This window comes from Polypterus senegalus, chromosome 8, assembly GCF_016835505.1.
Source record: "Polypterus senegalus isolate Bchr_013 chromosome 8, ASM1683550v1, whole genome shotgun sequence".
NCBI lineage: Eukaryota > Metazoa > Chordata > Cladistia > Polypteriformes > Polypteridae > Polypterus > Polypterus senegalus.
Genome location: NC_053161.1, coordinates 105,310,803 through 105,323,981, shown reverse-complemented (window position 1 = coordinate 105,323,981; position 13,179 = coordinate 105,310,803). Strand labels below are relative to the sequence as shown.

Genomic DNA, 13,179 nt, shown 5'->3' with positions numbered 1-13,179 from the left:
ATTGACAATGTAATTGTTTTTCATTGTCATGAGTGTTGCTGGCATATATATATATATATATATATATATATATATATATACACACACAGACACATATATAAACATATATATATATAAACATATATATATATATATATATATATACACACATCTATACACATATATATATATATATACAGTATATATATATATATATATACATATACACATATACATATCTACATATATACTGTATATACACATATATATATACAAATCTACATATATATATCCACATATATATATATTAGGTGGGACTCGATTAAAAAATTAATCCAATTAATTAGAGGCTGTGTAAGAATTAATCTTGATTAATCGTATGTAATCGACACGTAAATTTGCCCCAAATCGCAAATGTTTTTTTTTAATTTAAAAGTGTTTTAGTGGGCGACAGAATCAAATAATAGACATGTACATGAATATTGTAAACTGAAGCTGTTTTAATTTCTGAAAAAAAGCCTTTAAACTGCATTTGAATTCAAAACAGAAACAAAAATATCATCCCTGGTTAAAATTGGGCAGACTTAAAAATAAAGTGGTAGTTTAAGTACTTTAAGTAGATTTTCAGAATAGTATTGTCTTTAAATAATAATAACCAAAATTTCAACATAAAGTGCAGTTTTCTTCTTAAAAAATAAGTCAGAAACATAAAAGGTAATTTGACCAACTTAATCTTTAAACTCTGAGTAACCTTAGCCAAAATTATTTTGTACATTAGGCTAAAACAGTGTGATCATTGAACATTTTGTAATTAGATGTAATTAGAATTACTAACGGTCACGGAAGTCCAATGATCCCCAGTAAGAGCCACAAAGTCCGCTTTCTGTAATGCATCTAATTTTGCTTGCTTTTCAGTGTGCACAAAACCATGCTTTTATCAAGGCTTGCTCGGAAGTCGAAATGATCAGTCGTAGGAACGCGCTTTATTCCGACTCTAACATTTTTGTAGCTGTGATGTGTGCATCAGTGTAATGGATGTACCAGGAAATCATGCATTGACAAAAGTTCCGTTTGCTTGGAATTGAAAGTGTGATTAAATCGTTATTTTTAACGCGTTATGGAGTACATGCATCGAAGCTTCTCAGCTGTGCTTGTGCTAATAAAGGGAAACATTTTAAAAATAGCGTAACATGATTCTGCGTTAACCTAATATTTTTCATACGTCCCAAACCAAGGAGATGCGAAGGTAAAATGAATCGGTAGCGCGTACATACTCAGTGCATCCCTCTCGGAATCGAACCTCGAATGTCGCATTAGAGGCGAAGACTCTACAATTAGCCACAGCGTGTGGCTTGTCTATGCTAGTATGTATTGTAGATCGGGTATATATATACATTTATATATATACCCGCGTATCGCAGTGGAGAAGTAGAAGTTATGAAAAGGGAACATTTTAAAAATAACGTAACATGATTGTCAATATACAGTAATTGTTTTGTGAGTGTTATTGAATGTTGCTGTCATCAAGGATTTGATTATCATTATTTGTTTCAATCAGGGTCGTATTTGTGCGATGTGTTGTGTTCAAGTTACATTCCGTGTTTGTCAATCGTTGTAAAGATAAGAGGTTTCATTCATCGATTAGTTTCTTACTGCATCAATAAACAGCTCGTCTTCCTCTTTATCTGAGATGTGACAAACTGCATGCACGGTTTTTTTACACTGTCTTCCTTTAGCGGGACATTCACTTTTTCCACCGTGTGCTTTGTTTCCGCAGTAGCTGCCCTTATGAATATGATTCTATGTATCAGGCGCTTCATATTTTTTGCTGCCTTCTCAATTGTGTAATTCGGTTTTGTTCAGCACTCTTTGGAACTGTTGCTTTTGTCTGTGCACTGCGTCAGTTCACGTGAGCCGCTTGGTGTTCTTGCATCGAAGGTTCCCAGCTGTGCTGGTGCCATCTCGTGTAATGTCAGCTAAGACCCGGCACTTAAAAGTTTCTCTCGCAGTTTCAATGAGTTTGTGCCAAACACCACCCTGACCATCTCATCTTCCTCTGCATAAGCACAGTCCTTCACCGTGAATATTTACCGGCAGTGTTTGTATTGGATTGCGCTGATGGGCGGCCTTATATGGGCAGGCACTAAATTACAAACGCTAGTGGCAGCCTGTCTATGAACTTAATTTAATATAAACTTACGGTTCACGCCGTGCTTTGTTTCCGCAGTAGCTGTACTTATGAATATGCTTGTATGCATCATTTGCTTCATAATGTTTTTCTGCCTTCTCAATTGTGAAATGGCGTTTTGTTTGGAGTTCTTCCTTGATCTCTACGTACTTACGTAGGAGGCGTGATGATGTCACACGAAACTCCGCCCCCCCACGGCCATCTCTAACTCAACTCCATTACATTATATGTAGAAAAATAGGTTCCAGTTATGACCCTTACGCGTAGAATTTCGAAATGAAACCTGCCCAACTTTTGTAAGTAAGCTGTAAGGAATAAGCCTGCCAAATTTCAGCCTTCTACCTACGGGAAGTTGGAGAATTAGTGATGAGTCAGTGAGTGAGTGAGTGAGTCAGTGAGTGAGTGAGTGAGTGAGTGAGGGCTTTGCCTTTTATTAGTATAGATATATATATATATATATATATTGTCTCACACGTGCGAATGGGAGGCAGCTTGAGTGAAACCTGTTCTGAGGCATGCCGGGATGTGGCAGAGTGCACCGACTCTTTTTCTCCCTTTCCTGTAGACCATTCCGGGAGATTCCACCTGGCTCTCTTGACGTCACTTCCGGGACCGAGCCAATGGAAGCAGACCTTACCAGCTCCGGCCCCTCTGATGTCACGTCCGGGCTTGATCCAATGATTGATGAACATGTGCCCGATCCTTAAGACCTCACTTCCTGTCTTACCCTTTAAAAGCCTGCCCTTTTCCCTCAGTCTTGTTCTGGACTCAGTTGTATGCACTTCAGTGCTGATTACTTGATAAAAACGACTTTTGCAGCCGGGATACCATATTATATGGGTGGCTGCCCCAAAACTTTTATCTGTTAATGTTTTGTTTTTGTGACATTATATATACATACATACATACATACATATATATACACACATATATATATACACATATATATACATACATACATACATACATATATATATACACATATACACATACATACATACATACATATATATATATACATATATACACACATACATACATATATATATATATACATATACACATACATACATACATATATATATATACACATATACACATACATACATATATATATATATATATATATATACATACATATATATATACATATATATATACATATATATATACATATATATACATATATATATATATATATACATATATATATATATATATATATATATATATATATATATATATATATATATATATATATATATATATATATATATATATATATATATATATATATATATATATATATATATATATATATATATATATATATATATATATATATATATATATATATATATATATATATATATATATATATATATATATATATATATATATATATATATATATATATATATATATATATATATATATATATATATATATATATATATATATATATATATATATATATATATATATACATATATATATATATATACATATATATATATATACATATATATATATATATATATATATATATATATATATATATATCTATACTAATAAAAGGCAAAGCACTCACTCACTCACTCACTCACTGACTCACTCACTCATCACTAATTCTCCAACTTCCCGTGTAGGTAGAAGGCTGAAATTTGGCAGGCTCATTCCTTACAGCTTACTTACAAAAGTTGGGCAGGTTTCATTTCGAAATTCTACGCCTAATGGTCATAACTGGAAGGTATTTTTCTCCATTAACTGTAATAGAGTTTAGCTGGAAAGACGTGGGGCGGAGTTTCGGTGACATCATCACGCCTCCCGTAATCACGTGAACTGACTGTCAACGCAGTGCGTAGAAAATCAGGAAGACCTCCAAAAAGCGCTTAAGAAAACTTGCATTATATAATTGAGAAGGCAGCTTAAAACAATAAGAAGCGGCGAGTGACATATACTACCATATTCATGAGTCCTGCTACCTCGGAAAGAAAGCAAGGTGCAAACCTAAACTTTAAATTAAGTTCATAGACAGGCTACCGCTGGCGTTTCACATGCCCACGGAATGCGGGATACAAGTTTAATGAGAGGACGAGGATATAAACGAGTTTTGATCACTTTGTAACTAAGTTAAAATTGTAGGTGAAGGGTGTGCTTATGCAAATTCCGAGACTGTGTTTGTGGGGATTGACAGTTAAGGCGCGGGGAGTCACGTCATCATCACCCCTCGCATTCATCTCATTTCGTTCTTAGCACAAACACAGCTGAGAAGCTTCGATGCATGTGCTCCTTAACGCGTTAAAAAATAATGCATTTAATCACACTTTGCATTACAAGCAAAGGGGAGCTTTTGTCAATGCATGATTTCCTGGTACACCGATTACATTGATCACCGTATCCCGATTCATTTTACCCTCGCACCACCTTAGTTTGAGAAGAAGTATGAAAAATATGAGGTTAACACAGAAAAACAGATCACCAATTCAAGCTTTATGAATAATCGATTCGCCATCAATATTTGTTTTGGTAAAGCCATCCTCCTTCCATTTTATAAGTTTTCCGCCACTAGCCATGATTAAATGAACGGTAAAAAAGTAAGAGCAAAGCGAGGGTGACTTATTTAGGCAGGCATTTATATGACAGCAACACTCATGACAATGTCAATCATGTTACGTCATTATTAAAAGGTTTCCTTTTCTTTTTCATTACTTCTTTAACACACTACTTCTCCGCTGCGAGGCGCAGGTATTTTGCTATATATATAATCTGTGAATTACCTCCAAAGAACGCTGAGACTTTTGATATCATGAACGTGTGTACAAAAGGGGTCTCCTGCCCAGCAAAAGTCGAGCAGCCAGCGCTGCATAGCTGTGCCGGCCTTTGAGACGCTGACTGTGCTTCTGCCTTAAGTCAAAGTGAGCACTTTTAATTTTTTTCTTCCTCCCCCTGCGCTATAGCCCAGACAAGTGCAAACACGGGACCCCTTTTCTACACCATGGCAAAATAATTTTAAATCGATTCACACTTTCTTTTCCACGTATACGATTATGAGGTCCTCAGCTCGGATTATGAAGATACGCACAGGAGTGGAAGACTGACAGTGCCATCACAGCCGATTAATGGCGGGACGTCTCACCAGTCTACACAAGACACACCGCGACTGTCCCAGAAGATGCTCATATCGTCAGCGAACACATCTCTCTATACTATATAAAAGGAAAGGCAACTTTCCTTTCTTTACACCTTTTTCCTTTTATCCCAAACCAAAGCCTTTCTCTCTTAACATTGCAAAGGACACAAAAATAATTTTCTTTAATTGCCGGTAAGGCACATTACCAGAGGCACAAATTTGAAAGTTCACATAGAAAATGTAATTTCTATCCCACAGCCGTCGTGTAGCGCTTTCAAAAGGGATCTACTACCGAGAGATGATCCATATACATTTTAGCTGCTGTTAGTTACTTACCTGTTGTGTTACACAGTCTTTAAAATGTAGTTTACCCGCAACCACTCCAGTAGTGCTCAATGTACCTGTACTTCTTAAAACGTTAATGTTTTACTGTTTAATAACTTATAGACTACATTTTATTATTTTTCCCTTGCAATCAGTGACCAAAGCTATACACACACATATAGACACATACAAACATACACACAAGTATATATATGTGTATATATATATGTATGTGTATATATATATATATATATATATATACACACACACCTATCTAGATTATATATATATATACATACATATATATACACATATATATATACACATATATACATATATATATATACATATATACATATATATATACATATATACATATATATATACATATATATATACATATATATATATACATATACATATATATATATATATATACATATATATATATATATACACACTCACCTAAAGGATTATTATGGACAACTGTTCAATTTCTCATTAATGCAATTATCTAATCAACCAATCACATGGCAGTTGCTTCAATGCATTTAGGGGTGTGGTCCTGGTTAAGACAATCTCCTGAACTCCAAACTGAATGTCAGAATGGGAAAGAAAGGGGATTTAAGCAATTTTGAGTGTGGCATGATTTTTGGTGCCAGACGGGCCGGTCTAAGTATTTCACAATCTGCTCAGTTATTGGGATTTTCACGCACAATCATTTCTAGGGTTTACAAAGAATGGTGTGAAAAGGGAAAAACATCCAGTATGCGGCAGTCCTGTGGTAGAAAATGCCTTGTTGATGCTAGAGGTCAGAGGAGAATTGGCCGACTGATTCAAGCTGATAGAAGAGCAACTTTGACTGAAATAACCACTCGTTACAACCGAGGTATGCAGCAAAGCATTTGTGAAGCCACAACACGCACAACCTTGAGGCGGATGGGCTACAACAGCAGAAGACCCCACCGGGTACCACTCATCTCCACTACTAATAGGAAAAAGAGGCTACAATTTGCATGAGCTCACCAAAATTGGACAGTTGAAAACTGGAAAAATGTTGCCTGGTCTGATGAGTCTCGATTTCTGTTGAGACATTCAAATGGTAGAGTCAGAATTTGGCGTAAACAGAATGAGAACATGGATCCATCATGCCTTGTTACCACTGTGCAGGCTGGTGGTGGTGGTGGTGTAATGGTGTGGGGGATGTTTTCTTGGAACACTTTAGGCCCCTTAGTGCCAATTGGGCATTGTTTAAATGCCACGTGCTTCCTGAGCATTGTTTCTTACCATGTCCATCCCTTCATGACCACCATGTACCCATCCTCTGATGGCTACTTCCAGTAGGATAATGCACCATGTCACAAAGCTCAAATCATTTCAAATTGGTTTCTTGAACATGACAATGAGTTCACTGTACTAAAATGGCCCCCACAGTCACCAGATCTCAACCCAATAGAGCATCTTTGGGATGTGGTGGAACGGAGCCGTGCCCTGGATGTGCATCCCACAAATCTCCATCAACTACAAGATGCTATCCTATCAATATGGGCCAACATTTCTAAAGAATGCTTTCAGCACCTTGTTGAATAAATGCCACGTAGAATTAAGGCAGTTCTGAAAGCGAAAGGGGGTCAAACACCGTATTAGTATGGTGTTCCTAATAATCCTTTAGGTGAGTGTAAATAAATATATATATATATATATATATATATATATATATATATATATACACACACACACATACATACTGTGGACACAGAATTGGTATAATTTAGCAAAAAGCTTTTCTTTTGTTTTGTCTGCCCAAAGGACATTCTCTCATTCTCTTGGCAAAATGCATTGTGGCAAACTGCAGAGCTTGTCTGCATTTTTCACTTTGAAGTGGGTTTATTTGGCATCTTTTACCATGGAGCCTGTTTTCAAATAGACTTGAAGCTGTTGCATCTCAAGGTTGAAGGGCAGCTTGGACATGTTTTATAGTTTTTCCCCATTTCAATAGTCTTTTTGTTCAACAATGGGCCAATTTTCCTTGTGTAGCCATGTCCACGGATGTTGACTACAGTTGTAAGAGGAACATGAGACTCTTTGGAGATGGCCTTGTCTCCTTTACATTGGCCATGCTTAGTTTTTATGATCTCCTCAGAAAACTCTCTGCTTTTCCTTCTCATTCCCATGTTTAGAGTGACACATGACAGCTGATGGATTTCTTTTCTCCATTTAAACTGGTTCAATGAGAAATTATAAAATTGAAGGCACCCGTGATATTCATTAAAAACATATCAGTCTGCTTCAAAGATCACTATTAGGCAATTATTTTTTGTAACTTCTAAAGGATTCCAATAATTTTGTCCTTGCCATTTTGGAAAATGTTTGTAGAATAAGAATTGGTTCTTTTCAGAGTTTTTTTGTTTTCTTCTACTGCAAACAAACGGAATCCATGTTTCAATGACAAAAGATCTTTTAATTTCAATATTTTTCAGAAAGAATGGTGCATTACTTGAACAAAATGAAAAAGCTACCAATATTTTCAGTCATATTTCTAACAGTTAACCGAATTACCAAATATGAACTTAACTGTATTACTATGGACTATAATTTTTGTGACTGGATATGCCTTTGGGTATTTAATTAGTAAATTCCATGTACACTGTAGCTATAAAACCAATAACAGAACAGCTCAAATCAGAACTGGACTTTAAATCCACTTCTTATTATCAAGTGTTTACTTTTTTTCTTATTTTTTTAAATTAAAGATCTTTGTATCACTTGCTAAAGAAAGTGTGAAGCTCATTTGTTCCACATTGCATCTGAGTTTGTCTTTATGGCAGTCAAGCTCAATATAAAAGGGATACAGGGACTGTGAGACATCATCAATAGTTATGAGTAAAACAAGTTTTTTATTTTTTCCATACGGTTTCTTGAAATTGCAACTATAATTCAATTTGCATGTGATGTTGCAATTAAGAAATGTATTCACTAAAATTAATTTTTCGAGGATTCAAAGATTTTTGGTATGGAAAACAGAAATTTTACTACCTTAGAGTTGTGTTAAAAGTGCTATCACCTTCCTCGCCCTACAACAATGTTCTGAATTTCTACAGAGGAGAATCACCTTCGAAATTTCGGCATGCTTGTGCTCTCTAACCGTGTCCTCCTTTACACACTGTGCACCCAAATATATTCTGCCATGCTTTCATACAAGAAAAAAAAAAAGATTAAATGAAAATACTGTATATGTGCTAATGGTGCAAATTTTGCAAGTGGTTTTCAGAATACATTAATTCAGTTCAGAATCAAGTTCAGAATATCTCTGAAGTATTATCATCTATTATTTAAAGAGGCAATTATTTTTTTCCCCAGTTCTGTCTTTTCTAGATGTTTCCTTGCCCCCATAAGTGCAGGAAGCTTTCGCAAAAGCCAGAAACTGCTTCTTCTAAGCAGGTATATACAGTTAGGTCCATGAATATTTGGACACAATATTGAATTTTAAATGAAACAACTCAGATGCAGTTGAAGTGCAAACTTTCAGCTTTAATTCAGTGGGTTGAGCAAAAAGATTGCATAAAAATGTGAGGCAACTAAAGTATTTTTTTAACACAATCCCTTTATTTCAGGGGCTCAAAAGTAATTGGACAAAATAAATAACTGGAAATAAAATGTTAATTTCTAATACTTGGTTAAAAACCCTTTGCTGGCAATGGCAGCCTGAAGTCTTGAACTCATGGACATCACCAGATGCTGGGTTTCCTCCTTTTTAATGCTCGGCCAGGCCTTTATTGCAGCGGCTTTCAGTTGCTGTTTGTTTATGGGTCTTTCTGTCCGAAATTTAGTCTTCAACAAGTGAAATGCATGCTCAATTGGGTTAAGATCAGGTGACTGACTTGGCCATTCAAGAATTTTCCACTTCTTTGCTTTAATAAACTCCTGGTTTGCTTTGGCTGTATGTTTTGGGTCATTGTCCATCTGTATCATGAAACGCCGCCCAATCAATTTGACTGCATTTAGTGGGATTTGAGCAGATAGTATGTCTTTGAACACCTCAGAATTCATTCGGCTGCTTCTGTCCTGTGTCACATCATCAACAAACACTAGTGTCCCAGTGCCACTGGCAGCCATGCACGCCCAAGCCTTCAAACTGCCTCCACCATGTTTTACAGATGATGTGGTAAGCTTTGGATAATGAGCTGTTCCACACCTTTTCCATACTTTTTTCTTGCCATCATTCTGATAGAGGTTGATCTTGGTTTCATATGTCCAAAGAATGTTTTTCCAGAACTGTGCTGGCTTTTTTAAATGTTCTTTAGATGTTCTCCCTCTGTATTTACTTTCATGCAGTCTTCTCTTTATGGTAGATTTGGATATCGATACGCCTACCCCCTGGAGAGTATTGTTCACTTGGTTGGCTGTTGTGAAGGGGTTTCTCTTCACCATGGAAATGATTCTGCGATTATCCACCACTGTTTTCTTCTGTGGACGTCCAGGTCTTTTTGCGTTGCTGAGTTCACCAGTGCTTGCTTTCTTTCTCAGGATGTACCAAACTGTAGATTTTGCCACTTGTAATATTATAACAATTTCTCGGATGGGTTTTTTCTGTTTTCACAGCTTCAGGATGGCTTCTTTCACCTGCATTGAGAGCTCCTTTGACCGCATGTTGTCTGTTCACAGCAAAATCTTCCACATACAAGCACCACACCTCAAATCAACTCCAGGCCTTTTATCTGCTTAATTGATAATGACATAACGATGGACTTGCCCACACCTGCCCATGAAATAGCCTTTGAGTCAATTGTCCAATTACTTTTGAGCCCCTGAAATGAAGGGATTGTGTTAAAAAAATGCTTTAGTTGCCTCACATTTTTATGCAATCTTTTTGTTCAAACCACTGAATTAAAGCTGAAAGTCTGCACTTTAACTGCATCTGAGTTGTTTAATTTAAAATTCAGTGTGGTAATGTACAGAACCAAAATTAGAAAAAAGTTGTCTCTGTCCAAATATTTATGGGCCTAACTGCATATTTACTTTATTTATTTTCTTTCTTTTTTGAAGTATATGTGATATGTCAAATTTCATGAATGGCATGTACCATGAAGTAACTAACAGGTAAACAGTGCGGTCAAAAACAAAGAGTGTGCATGGAGAGAGACTGTGCTCACATTCAAATGGGAGACCCAGAACTATTGGGTAGCAATGCTAATTAATGCACCATCACAATCCTAGAATAAGGCAAAAATGTCTAAAAAAACAAGAGAGAAAGTGAACAAATAAGAAAACCTTTCATTTCTCTCTTCCATCAGATGTTTTACATACATATTAAAAGCACACAATATACTTTAGTGTGCTTTAGTTTGTTTAGTGCTGTTCAAAGCAAGTTTAAAAAAATCTGAAATGCAAACATAAAATGTGACAATTACAGTTTTTATTCATTTTAAAGGAATTACTTGCTTCAGCTGTCCTTGCACTTTTTCCAGTTCTTTTTTCAACTCTCCAGAAAACCATCGCTCCTCCTGTAAATTAGAAATAAGTAATAAAACAATAAGGAACAACAACATATCAAGATATAGAAAAATAAACCAGCTGCTAACTTGGCCTGGCTCACAATGGTGACAATGAATCATGACTTCTGGTGAAAAATTAATGATAATGGCAGTTCGACTATGTGAGTGATTTTCTCCAAAAAAAAAAATCTTGCTTGAATAAATCCGGTAGAACCATGGTGTACAGCCATTATTTTTATTGGACATTTTGTTGAAATTCTATAATATCCTCATTAAATGACTAGCTGAGCAAGTACAGGCTAAATACTGATATAAATACAAGTACAGGGTAAATAGTGACATGAAGACTTGAGGAAATAACTGGTAAATAATAAGTACATTTGACATAAAAAATACAGATAAACGAAGTTTATGATTACAGTGGATTAGAACACCAAGAAACCTATTAATTACCAATAAGCATCATAGACGGCATGACAGCCCTTTTCCTTCAATGTTTCAAATACATGAAATTAATTCTCATTGTCAGAGATACAAACTATTGATGAAAATGGTTAATGGAAGTTGGCATTATTTGTGTACAGTAAGTAGCACCCAAGCTGCGGATTGTCATCTAACAGAAAAATATATATATGTGTTGTGAACAATTTCAAATGCATCACTTGCTTTACCAAATCACAAACAGTTATAAAAATGTTCTACTACTACTACCCAAAAAATAAAAGCAAGTTTTGTTGAGCTAAGGAGCACAAATGCTGGAGATGGGAGGATTGGAAAAATAGAGTCTGATCTAAATAATTCTGGCTTGTGGTGACTGGGATAATGGCTACAGAAAAAAAACCCTATTAGACTACACAATCTACAGGGTGCCAGAAAGTTTCCAAGACATGTACTAATTCTAGATAATAGCTGAGAAAAAAAATGTCATTTTTATAGGATGCCTATTTCATCAGATGGACTCCTTCACCACAGCAGTCTATTCTTTTGTAAAAAGGTTTTTATAGAAGCATAATCTATCACAACATAAGACTGAAAACTACTAGTTCAGAAAAACAGCAGTAAATTCAGTTTAATGTAGTAACCTCATCATTCACAAAATCTTAAAAAAAATAAGCTTCTGTAGGATAAAATGGAATTAATAATTTGTTTCAGGGATTAACCCCGCCTGCACACCAACATACAACATACTTGGCATACATTGCAACATGTTAGTACACCAATCAAATCTTTTGACTCCTTATTAAATTGATAGTCTGGTGAATTCAGGCTGTTATGACGCAAACTGAGTATAGTCATGCAGCGACTTACGGCTCCAATTGACACCAGGCTTTTGGCCATATGCCAAAATGCCTGTACGACAGTTGCAAAGTGTACAGGCCAATGCATTTGAGGTTCTGTCAGTCCGGTGTGGGTCACTGTTATACATACTTTAACTGCCAGTATGGAGAGGCACAAACTGATCTTTGAGTCTCAGTGTTCATGCCAGGTCCATGTAAGGCAGCGTTTGCCACTGAAAGCAGACCCAGGTGACTGCTGGTGGAAACACAGGTTGCTCTCTTTGGTTCGCAAGTGGGTCACCTAAGCGATTGGCAGTACTGTGTGATAGATTTCCCTTTTTCTAAGTGAAGTCATTACCCAAAGGGGTAGTTTTCAGTTGCTTCTAGTAGGTCATCAAAGAATTTAAAAAGGCCAAAACCAGGTTACAGGACAAAAAGATTGAGAAACACTGGTGTAAGAAAGGCAGTGAAGACAAAATATGTAAGAATTAGCCATGTGGGGAAGCACTGATCAAAACAAACCTGATAGTCAGAAAAGACGAGACGGAGTGAAATAATGATAATAACAACAGATTTATTATTGCAGATAGTTTTGGTAATTTCTGTAACATTATTGCATTATTGCTTTCGTATGGCCTTGGTCTGCAAGTAAGAATCGCTGCAACTTGGTCCGCCATAAATAGGTGCATGAGTATATGTAAGAACATATTTTGACCATACAGTATACATTAAAGCCATCTGGGCCTTTTAAGATATATCCTACACACACTGATTAGTTAATCT

The 13,179-nt window shown here is 35.8% G+C and overlaps 1 protein-coding gene across 4 annotated transcripts in view; it reads right to left on the bottom strand.

The window, feature by feature from the left end:
• eea1 (early endosome antigen 1) overlaps window positions 1-13,179 on the bottom strand; it is a 164,269-nt gene that overhangs the window by 85,796 nt on the left and 65,294 nt on the right. For 3 of the 4 annotated variants that reach the window (XM_039761542.1, XM_039761543.1, XM_039761545.1), the window contains one exon: window positions 11,063-11,128. In XM_039761542.1, coding sequence (XP_039617476.1) covers window positions 11,063-11,128 — 66 coding nt within the window. The remainder of the gene's footprint in view (window positions 1-11,062; window positions 11,129-13,179) is intronic. The other variant, XM_039761546.1, reaches the window with a different exon arrangement.